The following is a 14,245-nucleotide window of genomic DNA, read 5'->3' on the forward strand; positions in this document are numbered from 1 at the left end:
TGGGTCATTAAGTTTCAGTGAAAGGTGAATTTGTCACTTATTCAGAACAGATTGAATAGTAAACTGTCTGTAAACTCCTTTTACTCAGCCACTCATCAGTAGTATCTTAAGTTTACTTCTCTTTGAGTTTGTCTGTACGTGCTTTCAACAGTCAAGCAATCAGCAGTTCACTTTTTGTACCTGTCATTTTGGATTAACATGCCTACAGGAGTTGGTGATGTGCTCCTCCTCTTGTTCTCGCGTGCTCAGCTTATCGGTGGCATCTGACCCCTTTTAATTTTCAGCCACTCTCATTTGATAAAGAGAGTAAAATTAGTGTGGCTGGTGACAAGAATCTGAAATAATTCCTTGAAATACACTCGGGAAGCGTTGTGTTTCCAGTTTTTAAAAATATATTCACATGATATAATGTCAAGTGCTTTGCCAGTAAAAATTTGAAATGTGTTAGATATGTTAGAATAGTTTTAATGTGATCTTGTTCTTTGAAAATAGGGGTTCGAGTGTCCCTGAAAATGACCGTCTCGCATCCATAGCAGCTGAACTGCAATTCAAGTCATTAAGCCGACATTCCAGTCCCACTGAAGATCGTGAGGGTAAGGAAGTGGCGGTTCCTTGATGTAAGGAACTTAAGATGGTGTTTTACAACAGCCAGTAACTGACCCTGTCCACCCTATTTGCATCAAACTGCTGAACACCCAACTTCCCTTCCTGGCCACTGTTAACAGATTTTGTTAATGGCTTTCTCTCTTCACATACTGTTCTCATCTCCATTAAATCTGTTGCACCCAAAAAATGAGTTAATCCCAACCGCTCCTAACTTTACAACCTTACTTTATAACTGTAGGCTCCCATTTATTTTCTTTGAATGTTCTGTCACCTCCCAAATCATGTCTATCTTTCTTGCAATTCCATATTTGAACTCCTGTAATCAAGGTTCTGCTCCAGAGCATTTGAATTCACAAATGACTCCCAAGACTCTCTGTGCTTCAAATTCATTAAATCTTTCCACATTTAATAGTCTACACTGTTTTTCTTTCTACCAAAGTGCGTAACCTACACTTCCCCACATTATATTCCATATGCTACTACTTGGCCCTCTCTTCTAGCTGGCCAAGCCTTTCTGTAGCCACCCCACTTCCTCAGTGCTACCTGCCCCTCCACCTGTCTTTTTGTCATCTGCAAATTTAGAGTTAATGCCTTCCGTTCCTTTGTCCAGATTGTTAATGTAAAACCTGAATAGTTGTAATCCCAACATGAACAACTCCTCTAGTTACCACCTGCCATCCTGAAAAAGACCCCTTTATCCATATTCTTTGCCTTCTGCCAGTCAGCCAGTTCTCCTATCCATGCCAGTAACTTGCCCTAATACAATGGGCAGCTATCTTATTTAACAGCATCCTACGTGGCACTTGTCAAAGGCCTTCTGGAAATCCAAATATATCACAGCAACTGGCTGGCTTTTGTTTAACTTGCTCATTACATCCTGAAAGGATTCCAACAGATTTGGCAGACATGACCTCCCCTTGACAAAGCTGTGCTGTCTCAGCCCTATTTTACCATGCACTTCTGAGTACTCTGCAATCTCATCCTTAATGGACTCTTTCCAGTGACTGAAGTCAGGCTAACCAGCCCATTGTTTCCTGTCTTCCATCTCCCTTTCTTAAACAGAGGTGTTACGTTTGGCATTTTCTAGTCCTCTGGGATTCTCTCTAACTCAAGTGACAGCTAAATGATCACCACTGATGCCTCTAACATCTCCTCAACTACCTCCTTTAGAACTCTGGGGTGTAGTCCATCTGGTCTGGGTGATTTATCCACTGTCAGACCTTTCAGCTTTCCCAGCACCTTCTCCTTAGTGATGGTTACAACATTTCCATCTGTCCCCTGACTCTCACGAAGTTTCATATGCTGTTGGTGTCTTCCATTGTGAAGACTAATGCAAAGTACTTATTCAAAACCTCTGCCTTTCTTTGATCCCCATTACTACAACTTCACCCTCATTTTCTAGCAGTCCAAAGTCAACTCTTGCCTCTCTCTTTTAGATATTTAAGAAAAATAAATGCTTGCAATTTTCATTTATTTTACAAGCGAGCTTACTGCCCTATTTCATCATCTACTCCTTAATGCTTTTTTAGTTATCCTCTGGTTTTTAAAACCTTCCCAATCCTCTGGCTTCTCACTAATCTTCATTGTATGCTTTTTCTTTTACTTTTGTACTTTCCATGATGTCCCTTGTCAGCCATGGTTGCCTCATCTTCCCTTCATGTTTCTTCTTCCTTTGCAGGACTTTCTGCTTCCATCACAGATTAACCCCACAAACTCCTGTCATTGCTGCTCCACTATCTTCCCTGCTCGACTCCCCTTCCAATCGTCTGTGTGCAGATCTCCCTCTCGAGCTGCAGGGTGAATTCTGTCATATTATGCTCACTGTCTTCTAAGGCTTCCTTCATCTTAAGTAATGTCTGTCTCATTTTACATCACCTAATCCAGAACTGCCAGTTACCTTTGGAGTCTGCCACAAGCTGGTCCAAAACAAAATCATCTCCTATGCATTCCATGAGTTCCTTTTTTGAGATCTGTTACCGACCTAATTTTGCCCAACAATATATGTTGCAGTCCCCCATGATTATTGTAATAGAGATTGTTTCCTGCATCCCTTTTTCTATCTCCTGTTTCCCCCCCCCACCCCCGATATATCCTAACTACTGCTAGGAAGCCTTAACACAACTCCCATCAGGGTCTTTTTTATCTTTTGCGGTTCCTCAACTGTACCCAGACAGACTCTGTGCTTTCCAAGTCTGGATGTAATGGACCTTTCCTTTCAAAGATGTGTGGAATTATCTCTGATTCAGTACTCTCTCACACAGTGTCAATATGGAAGATATGTGCAGGGTGGGCCCTAACACAAACTTAGCACATTATGTTTAGCCTCATTGACTCACGTTAAAATGTAACATCTTAACTGTAGTAACCAATATCATGGTTCAAGGATTAATAACATCTGATGCAATCTGCAATCAGGAAATTGGATGCTTGTGAGAGATGAGCAATCCTTGGTTATTACAACTTCTTTCATCTTTGCAATGTCTGAAGAAGCTGCTCATTGGTCAGATTTGGCTTAACCATGTGCAACAGAAACATAGATACCAGAGCTGACTTTTTGAGTGCAAGTGCATTTTTATTTACAGAAGTGCAAGATAACTTAGTGATGTAATTGCAACAATAACTTAGCTGTATAACCTGTGTACCCAGATATATTTTGTCTTTTCCCTCCCACTATGTCAACTTGAAACCTGATTACTGCAGCTGGGATGGATGCCTAGAGTGTCCAGGCCCACTGAAAATGTGTTGCTGGAAAAGCGCAGCAGGTCAGGCAGCATCCAAGGAACAGGAGAATTGACGTTTCGGGCATAAGCCCTTCTTCAGGAATGTCTGGGTCTAGGCAATTTGCCTGGCGTACCCTCCTTTGCTGGTTTGCATGATAAATCACTGCCCTCCTTTCTACAGTACAGTCCACCAGCACTCCAGTCACTATCAGCAAAGCAGGGAGCTAACTTAATTTTCTGGGCCATGTCTTCCATGATAATGGCACAGCATCACAATGTGAAGGGCAGTTCCTGGCTTGCATTATGTAATTGGTTTGCAGCTGAGTTTTAAATATCGTGCCAGTGGTTTGAATACAGGAAGGTCCTGACAGTAGTGAGTACTTCTGCATCTTCTACAATGTTCTAATTCATGAAGTGAAGTATGAAAAGTTGCCTGAGATAAACCACATAGTCAAAGTGGATAGATGTGAAGTTAGAAAAGCACAGCAGGTCATCATGCTGTCCGACCTGCTTTGTTTCTCCAGCTTAACATCTATTGACTCTGACTTCCAGCATCTGCAGTCCTTATTGTCCCCGTAGGTAAAGTGGGCCTCATTCTGTCAATTGGCTTGACAAAACACTTCTAACTCCAAATGAAAAAATTAATATCTACAGTGAAAGTATATTTGAGAAATTTCAAATACAAGAAATTGATGAATTACCAAGTCTTGATGGCTTGCACTCATAGCTTTAAAAGAGGTAGTTACAGAGCTAGTGGATGTAACAGTCATCTTCCAAAATTTGCCAGATTCATGAATGATCCCAGTGATTGGAAATGTGATACCACTGTTCAAGAAAACAGGCTGACGTTAGGCGTCAGGAAAACATTAAACATTAAAATGCACTTTGATAACCATAGCGTGATTTTATGAAAAAGATTTTTGACACATTAATTTTTCAGGATGTAATTAGCAAGGTACGTAAAGGGGAGCTAGTGTGCATAGTTTACATGGTTTTTTAAAAAAAGATATTTTATAGACTACCATACAAAACGCTAAATATGTAATATAGGGGCGGTAAAATTGAGTATGTTATGTTAACATGGGTAGAGGATTGGCTAACAAATAGGAAGCAAAGTGTCAGTGGAAACGGGACAAGCTGTATCTAGTAGAGTGCCTCAAAATTTAGTGTCAGGATCAGAGTTATTTACAAATCTATGATTGTAGTATGATAAAGAGACTGAGAAGGTGGAGAGAGGCTGAACAGGAATAAAATTTGTTTATTGATACTCAGACTTGGGTATGCAATCAGTTCTGCTATTATGTAGTAGTTCTGTTCTCGAGCAATCCCGTGTTATAAGAAAATCACATAATAGCAGCACCATTTAAACTAATGGGGCTGGAATCTCATTATAACCAATACACATCGTAAAAGTTTGTGTTATAGAAAGTGTCCCCACTTCGTCAATCGTGTTATAGCGAATTTGCATTAAAGAAAAGCATGCTATAGCAGAACAACTTGTACATAGAATGTCAAAAGAAAATAGCACGCCAGGTACAACAAGCAGTTAAAGAAGGCACATGGCATCTTATTGCAATGGGATTTCTGCACTTTAAGCCACACCTGGAGTACTGTGTGGAGTTTTGCCCTCCATATTTAAGATATGATATTTTGCATTGGAGGTTGTACAGTGATGTTTTGTTAGGAATTTCCTGGGATTAGAGGGGTTTACAATATAGGCTAAGAAAACTTGGTCCTAAAGGTTTTATTGAAATATAGTTGATTCCGAAGTAGGTTTGATGGAGTGGATACTGAAGTTCTCTCTGTTGGTTGGACACAAGGACATGGAGAATAAGAGTTCAATCATTTAAGTCTGAAATGAGAAGTGTCTTCATCCTAATATTGTGAATTTGGAATTCTGTGTGCCAGAATGTTGAAGATGTTCCATTGTTAACTATATTTAAGACTGAGGATCCATGTCATTTTTTATGTTTGGCATCTTTTCAATATTAATTACATTGTAGTTGTAGACTTGACTGAGCTTACTAATTTGTTTCCCCAGAGCCTATATATCCTAAAGGAGATCCCAGTGTTAGTGCACGCAGAAGCTGGGAGCTTCGCTCTCTGTTAAGTCAGCCAAAAGGTAAGAACATCATTCTGAATATGCAAATTGATGCAATTTGACATTTTTTCTGTAAAAGTTGGGAGTTTTGACACTGTTTAAAATATTTTGCATTTTAGCTTGCTGTCAGTTTTATTTTAAACAAAATGTGTCATATTGACTTAGTTCCCTTGGCCTCGACAAATTAGCATCTGCAAATCTTTTACATAAAATTGTCAAATTTGGCAAGAAGAATACACAACAATGTAGTATTTACATAACTTATATTGCACAGTTCTGAGATTTAAAGGGATTGGGTGACCTGTTAAATTAATCACTTTAAGCTAGTGTACAGGTACGCCAAGTGATTTGTAAGGCAAATGGTATTTGTTTAAGAGTTAATGGGTTATAAAAGTGCAAGTGCTTTGCTGTTGTTGTACAGAGGGTTGGAGTACTGTGTATACTTTTGAAGTTCTCACTTCCCTACATTTTAGGTTTTTCATGTATCCTCACCACTTGCCATTTTCTTGATGTTTGGAATGCACTGGTGCTTAATGATATTTGATTGCACTACAGCTTGGTTTTGCGCACTCACACTTAGTCTGACTCACTATAGTGAAGTATAATTGTGTGTAGTTCCTCAATTGCAATAAGATATTATCTTATTTTCTGTCACCTGTGTGTATTGCTACTAGGTTACTGCACAACTTGTCATTAAGATTATATTTTGTTAATGTCTGATATTGCATGTCCATGCTCTGAAAACTATTGGACAAATCAGCACAAATTGTGTCTATGCCAGACAACCATTGGAATTAGTAGTTTAAAAAGCAGGAAAGTGAAAATTGACCATATTTTCCCTTTTTTTGTCAATTTTCTTCATCTTGCCTAATCCAGAAGGTGTTTGATGCACAAAAACCACAGCCCATCAGAGAACAAGTCACGAACAAACAAGTGACCATCTGGATTTGCTGTATATTGATCATGTGCAGGAAATTTCTTTGTTAAACTGGTGCTGTGAGATGGTTGTACCTATTTCAGCATAAACTAAGCATTAATTTTGGAATGTTTTGTTTCTTAATAGTTCAGTTACTCACTGGATAAATTTTCTAAACTGTGAGAAGACTGTTACCCTTTATATTAAAACTTATATTGGTCATATTTGGGCTTTGGCATATTTTCATAAGATCCATAGGAATATAAGAATTAAGAGCAGAAATATACCACTTCACCCTTTTTGAGACCTGCTCAGCAATTCAGTAAGATCACAGATGATTTCATTGTTGTCTCAACTTCACCTTCCTATCTGACTCACTTGTGTTCCCTGATGAGTGCAGTTACACTTTGGTTAGTAGTAGTACAGATTTTAGCATGCTCCTCAATCTTATCTGTTTCCTCCCTCCCTCATGTGGATGGTGACGGATGTCTGCAGTGATTCCAGCACAAGTCACTGATTAAGGATCAAGAGTAATATGTTCAACTAGTTTCCCTTCCGAAACCATATCCGGAAGCTCACTGGCCCCTTTGCTGAGATTCATTTAACTTAGCATATGCTTAATATTAAAGTAACAATTGGCCAGTTCAATTCCACGCTACATATAATGTCTCTACTCAGTTGCTGGAAACCTCCTTCATCCAATTTACAATCTTACTATTGGAATATTTCTTCTTAGCCTTGATACCTTTTTTCTCTGATTTGCTTCCATCTCTATTTTACATGTACTGCTTCCCTCCATAAAGCTACACGAACTGCTGACAAATATCAGAAGGAGCTCAATTTACTTAAAATAGTATTTAATCTGTGAAACATGACACAAACTGAAAAAAAATTTGTAAATGAAATGTTGCCTAATCTACAGAGGCCTTATGCATTTAGCATTGTGGGAGAAGAAGGCAAGAAGATCTCACTAATTATTTGATGTATTTTACAAATTGAATATGTGTTTGATTTCCCAGATATAGCTGCTAAGCAAAGTCGAATTGACATTGTTCGCAAGTCAATTAAATCTTTTGAGGAGCAACAGAACCAGCGGATGAAGCAAAAGAATATCATTGGCCAAGTCTGTGACATTCCGAAATCTTACGATAATGTCATGCAAGTTGGATTAAGAAAAGTAACATTTAAGTGGCAGAGAGGAAACAAAATAGGTAATGTCAGAGTTTTGGATTTAAAAATAAGCATTCAATTTGCACAGTTCTTATATACAGAATTTTGAAAATGCGTATTAAAAATATTCTTACTGGGGTTCAAATTTGCAGCAGAATATTGATCCATTTTGCATTTTCCCATAAATAGCGATTCTAAATGTTTGAAAGTAGAGATTTGAACATGAGATTTACTTACGGTGATATCACAGCTGAACCTGATAACAAAGGTCTTGCATTAATATCATCATGTCTGTAGTCACCAACAGTTGCAAAGCACTTTACAGTCAACAACCTACTTTAGAGTGTATTCACTGTTGTAGAAAACCGGTCATTTTGTGTGCAGCAAGTACCCTTAAATAGCAAGTGATAAAAGGCAGAAGATATATTTCAATGATCTTAATTGAGAGATATATCTTGGCCAGAACAGAGAATCCCTCTGCTCTTTTACAAAATAGTGCCATAAAATATTAAAATATAGCCACTTGAAAGAGCAGATTTCACCTTAATTTACCTCTTCACTCATAACACAGCACCTTCAACAGTGTTCTGTTGTGCATTGGACAGTTCTCGACTGTTGTGCATTGGAGTGTCAGCCTTGTTTTTTTCTCCCTCTTAGAAATGGATTTGTAATGCACATCTTTTGTCCCCAAGGTAAGAATGCTACCAACTAAGCCATAGCTAACGAAAATCACTTCATATTTGGAACAAAATCAGAAATGGTTGGAGAATCTCAACAGGTCTGGCAACATCTGTGGAGAGAAAGCAAAATTAATATTTCAGATCTAGTGATGACTCTTCAGAATTTGATATTTGGCCTGGGTTTGTCATAAGGTACTCACGTACATTTCCATTTTAAGGAGGGTGTATTGAATAATGATCAGCAATGGAAGCCCAATTTGCCAAATGTGGCAATGCCACTTTTGCACAGCATTGGTCAGCATGCTCAGGCCTTGGCTCAAGGCCTTCTGTGTCGATGTGATTCCATGGCTGCGGTAGTTTCTTTCATATAATGGATCCGTTAGTCTGAGACAACAGCTGAGGTACAAGTTGGCAAGTGAAAGAACTCAAATCTCAAATTCATTTTGAGGAAAAGGAATCCATAGTTGAGAAAAACACATTGCAGAATTATAAGAAAACTGTGACAGGTATCTGAAATGGTAACAAAAATGCTCAAAATACCAGGTTTGTTAAATAGACATCATGAAGTTGTTTCTTCCATCGTATTCGGCCAGATTACTGTTTGACTTTGTTTTACTTTTAATGGTTTATTTTCAGTGTTCTATTTACAGAACAGCCAGTTGCTTTTCACTTTCATCAAATTCCTCATTGTCAAATAACCTCTTTACCAGCACAACGTTCAAAAGTTTAAATTCAGCCTTTTATTTTCTCTGCCAATATTGCAATAAAGATAAAATCAGAACTGCTGTTTGATGCCTGATACAGCATAACCTTGGATAGAAATTAATAGTCACTTGTTTATTTGAAATTATCAACCCATACCACCTCATGCAATAAAAATAAATTGCTGGTGAAACTCAGCAGGTCTGGCAGCATCTATGGGAAGAAAGCAGAGTTAAACATTTTGAATCCAGTGATGACTCATCAGAACAGCTGGTCAAAACTGATATTTAAGCTAAAGACAAGGTTTTTTTGGGATGGAGGAGAGGGTGGAGAAGTAAGCGGACAGGTAGAGATGGAGTCCACACAGGGAGGTATGAAAGGGATAGGATGATTTATGGAGCGCAGGCCAGGATGAAAAAAACTGAATAAGTGATTGTGACAGTGGAGGGTTACAGAGAATGAGTAGTCAGTGCTGAATCAAAGCTATGTAATATGATAGGATAGGCTTGAGAGTGGGTGAAAATGTGCTTATAAACAGGGTTTAGATCAGAGTGGTGCTGGAAAAGCACAGCAAGTCAGGCAGCATCCAAGGAGCAGGAAAATCGACATGTTGGACAAGAGCCCTTCAGGAATAGAGGCAGGAAGCCTCGAGGGTGGAGAAATAAATGGGGGGTGGTGGGGCTGGGGAGAAGGTAGCAAAGAGTACAATAGGTGAATGGGGTTGGGGATGGAGATGATAGGTCAGGGAGGAGGATGGAACGGATAGGTAGGAAGGGAGTTTGGCAGGTAGGACAGGTAATGAGGACAGTGCTGAGCTGGAAGTGCTTATAAACAACCTACGACCTAACAGGATCAGGGTGGGGTGGGTAAGAAACCTAGAAGGATGGAATCAAGGTCTATTGAGCTCACCGTTGAGTCCCGGAGGCTGCAGGATCCCCAAGCAGAAAATAAGGTGTTGTTTTTCAAGCCTACTCACTGGAGAAGTGCAGGAGATCTGCAACAGAAATGTTGGCCAAGTTGCATGGTGGTGTGTTGAAATGGTAGACTGTTGGAAGCTCGAAGTCACTTTTGCAAACATAACATAGATGCTCTGTGAAGCAGTCCCCAAATGTGGGTTCCTTTTCCCAGTGTAGGGGAGACCGCGTTGTGCACAGCAAATACATTAGACCAAATTGAATGAAATATAGGTAAATTGCTGCTTCATCTGAAAGGTACGTCTGAGAGCTTGGATGGTGAGGAGTGAAGAGGTGATTAGCAGGTATGACACCTTCTGCCATTGCATGGGAAGGTACCATCGGGGTGTTAGGAATCGGGAGGAGTATACCAGAGTGTTCTGAAGGGAATGATCCCTGCCAGTGCTGACAAAAGAAGGGCAGGTGGATATGTCTCTGGTTGTGGCCTCCCATTGGAGGTGATAGGAAATGGCGGCTTACAATCTTTTGGCTGTGAAGGTAAGCGAGGACCAGAGGGTCCCTATTGCTGTTGTGGGAAGGAAGAGGTGAGGGCAAAAGTGAAGGAGATGGGCCAGACATGGCTAAGGACCCTAGTAGACCATGGTAGCAGGGAATCCTTGCTAAAAGAGCAAAAAGATGGACAATTCTGAGACTCCCCACTGTGGAAAGTGGCATCATCAGAACTGATGTAATGGAGATGGAGAAACTGGAAGAATACAATGGAGTCCCTGTGGGAATCAGGGCATGAGGATGCCTGACTGGGTAACTGTGGAAGTCGATGCATTTGTGATTGATATTGGTGACTAGCCTGTACCCAGAAATGGAAACCGATGTCAAGGAAGGGAAGGGAGGAAATGGACGAGGTAAAGGTGGAAACTGGAGCCAAAGTTGATTAAAATTTTCCAGCTCAGGATGAGGGGGGTGCGGGCGGGGGGAATGGTTCCAATGAGGTCATTGATGTATTGGACAAAAAGTTGTGGAGTTGGGGCCGAATAGGATTAGACCAAGGAATGTTCCACATACGCTACAAAGAGAGTGGGGTACCCATGTCCACACCTTTGCCCTGAAGAAAATGAGAGAAGTTAAAGAAGAAGTTGTTCAAAGTGAAGGTGCGCTTGGCCAAGTAGAAGAGAGTGATTGTGGATTGGAATGATTCAGAACTTCTTTCTTGGAAGGAGTGGTGGACCTTGGATCATCCTGATAGAGGAGATGGATGTGTAAAGGGATTGCACATCCATGGTGAAGACACGGCTGCTGTCCACGAACTGGAAATTTGAAACTGATGTAAAGCATCAGAAGAATCACAGATGTAAGTGGGGAGGGACTGGACAAGGGGAGAAGAAATTATGTTGAGGCTTTCACAGGGCAGGAGAAAGCAGAAACCATGGATCTGCCTGGGCAGATCTGGTTGTGGATTTTGGAGAGATCTCAAGGTAAGGTGATGTTGGTGACAGTTGTGTACACAGTGGCCTGATGCTCGACAGAGGAATGATGATCCAAGGGGACGTAGGAGGTGGTGCCTAAGAGCTAGCACTCCGCCTCCGTACTGTGGAGGTCAGTACACCAGACACTGACGACAGCACCACCCTTATAATGCAGTAGGGATTGACAAAAGGTGAAGCAGATGCTCACTACGTGTACTTAAAAATTTACCATGTATCAAAGTGATAGATTTTAAAGTGTTGTTACTTTTCAAGAACTACCCAAGCCTGCCTTGCACTTAACAACAAAATTTGATTTGTAAATGCAAATCATTTTTGTTGACTTCATTGTCATTATAATCCCAAAATACTTTGTATTTAAATGTCAAATGAAAACTTTTTTGCCATTCAGTAAGCAAAGATTTGACTAGCATTAAATCCATAAATTGATTTGGGTGCTATTTGCAAGAATCTTTTGATTACTGCATAACATCAACTCAAAAAGATGTTACACTTTGTGCCTGTATGCAGTTTGCACACAAGTGCTTTCTATGATGGTGATGATTAAAATTAGCCTGATGTTCTCATAAATTAAATGTTGCATTATTTGAGTTTATAGATTTTGATTTATACAAAATAATTTAACTTGAGACAATTTAATCCAAATGCTGTGTGGCAGATATTTTCCTGCCTCTGACAGAGTCTTTGACTTTTTCATTTAACACACCAAGGTGTTTGTAAAAAGGGTAGGCCATCTCTCTCATGTCTGTACTAATTAGAAAGAGTGGCATTAATACAACAATAATATATTTTGCTTCTTCAGGTGAAGGACAGTATGGAAAGGTGTACACTTGTATTAATGTTGATACCGGAGAACTAATGGCAATGAAGGAAGTAAGTATTTTTTGTTTTAGGATGTTGTTTTCTACATGTTTTCTGTTGCATTGTCAGCCAAATTCATTTAATATACTGTCTAATAACATCTGGAACCAAAGAATGATAGAAATTGAAGTATTGGGGAAATAAAGCAAGTCCCTTTCCCAGACATTGGGATATAGAAATCAAATTAAAATCAAATTAACAACAAGGAGATGTTCCAAGGAAAGGCTCAGGTTTTTTATCCTTTGTAGAGAGAATTATTTGCTCCATCTCTGTAAATGTTCTAACTGCATCAAAATGAATTATTTCTGAAATTAATTGTAATTTTTATCTTTTATACATGCCAGAAGCATTAGAGAGAAATCTGTTACTGGCTAAAAAATAAAAATGACCTTTTCTTGTGACTCACCCTTTGGTTTTCAAATCCCTGCAACAAGGCTTGCTGTCTTTGAACTCTATCCTTTGTCAATTATAGCATCTTTTCCCTACCCAGAAGGCACCATTGTTAACACCAGTTCTTCATTGTGATTAAGTCCAACTGCATGCACTTCCCTTCTTGTCCAAGTGTGGTTTGGAGATCTGAAGGGAAATTAAGCTATTGCATAAGAATGTAATGAGAAAGCATTTCACTTTTAAAAACAATCTCAAGGCCAATGCTGTATTTCCAGAGTTCATTTCAGTCTGTTGTATTCCACGTTTAGTTTCAATCCACTCTTGTTTGCACAGCTTGTTTGGTTCATTTTTCTTTTCAGAAGCTAGAGCAGTGGAAAGATCACAGGGTGCCAGCCCAGGATGCTGTGTTAAACTGATCTTGATCTTGTCATCAAACCACCAGCTGCCTCTGACCATTGGAAAAAAGCACGGCAAAGGAAAGGCAAATGTACAGCCTTAAGCCATTGGGAAATTAAAAATCACATCAGCAGTGATGGGTTCACTGGGATTCTGGGGAGAACTGCTTTTCTTCAATGTAGTACGTGGGTTTTTATTTCATTTTCCTGAAAGGAGAGACAGACATCAGTTTCGTGTTTCATCTGAGACATGCCTCCAAAAATGCAGGCTTTCCCTAGCCCAGAAATGTCATCACAACTTGTGTATTTGAATCTCTGTAGTGAGGTTGACATTCTAACTCAAGAGGCGTGAGTGCTAATAAACAAATCACAAACAAAAGCACTGAATAGGTGTAAATTCAATCACATCATTTGCATTGATGTGAAATTGCACATACCAAATGACCTGCTCAATCCCTGTACTGGAAATGTTTTGCATAGGAATTGAGCGCAAAAGGGGATACATTTGTGAAATCATGCTCTGAAATCTATCATTGCCTTGCAACATAAATCTCAATAATGTATTGGCATCCTTAATGGTTTAAAAAAACAGTTATGGGCCAGGTGCCAGAATTCCTAAAATTCACTCCAATTTGGCAAGATTTTGTACCAAGACTATGATTTTATAACATTATGCCATAACCTCATGGAGTTAAAAGTTCCTCATAAATGGAGAGCCTAAACATTTCGGAGTCGTAGCTTCTGGAATAGAGGCAAAGATACATTCAAGATCCTTCTGAGAGAATGTACAAAATATTTTTACTTTATTACAAGATGGGAGGGTAATATATTCATATGTTTTATTCCTATTTTTTGATTGGTTCATTATGTTGTCTTGGTTATATAATTGGCTGGGTAAGAAGCCAACATGGTGTGTCAGAGAGGGGTAATGGAGGGAATTAATTGGGATTAAATCAGTTCCTTTCTCTCTGAAAGGATGCTTTTTGACAGGCAATAATTTCTGAGTTTTGCCTTTTATGCCACGTTTTCCACACGGTCAATGAACAATTTTCAATTATATAGATAGCATGAATTATGCACAGACTGCAGTAAATTACTCTGGTTTGTTCGAGTGGAAACACGTCAACATGATTAATTCGGTATTTCATTTAATCCCTATATTTATTTTTTTTAAATTGTGCAGTGGGATTGACAATCAGGTGCAATTGTCTTGACTTTCACATCAGTGCAAATGATGTGATTACATTTACACCTATTCAGTGCTTTTGTTTGTGATTTGTTTATTAGCACTCACGCCTCTTGAGTTAGA

At 39.3% G+C, this 14,245-nt stretch overlaps 1 protein-coding gene across 7 annotated transcripts in view; it reads left to right on the forward strand.

Annotated features, from left to right (window-relative positions):
- map3k4 (mitogen-activated protein kinase kinase kinase 4) overlaps positions 1-14,245 on the forward strand; it is a 204,090-nt gene that overhangs the window by 170,381 nt on the left and 19,464 nt on the right. For all 7 annotated transcript variants that reach the window (XM_072581200.1, XM_072581199.1, XM_072581197.1 and 4 more), the window contains 4 exons: positions 493-593; positions 5,368-5,448; positions 7,363-7,554; positions 12,093-12,163. In XM_072581200.1, coding sequence (XP_072437301.1) covers positions 493-593; positions 5,368-5,448; positions 7,363-7,554; positions 12,093-12,163 — 445 coding nt within the window. The remainder of the gene's footprint in view (positions 1-492; positions 594-5,367; positions 5,449-7,362; positions 7,555-12,092; positions 12,164-14,245) is intronic.

Source organism: Chiloscyllium punctatum, chromosome 11, assembly GCF_047496795.1.
Source record: "Chiloscyllium punctatum isolate Juve2018m chromosome 11, sChiPun1.3, whole genome shotgun sequence".
NCBI classification, from domain to species: Eukaryota; Metazoa; Chordata; class Chondrichthyes; order Orectolobiformes; family Hemiscylliidae; genus Chiloscyllium; species Chiloscyllium punctatum.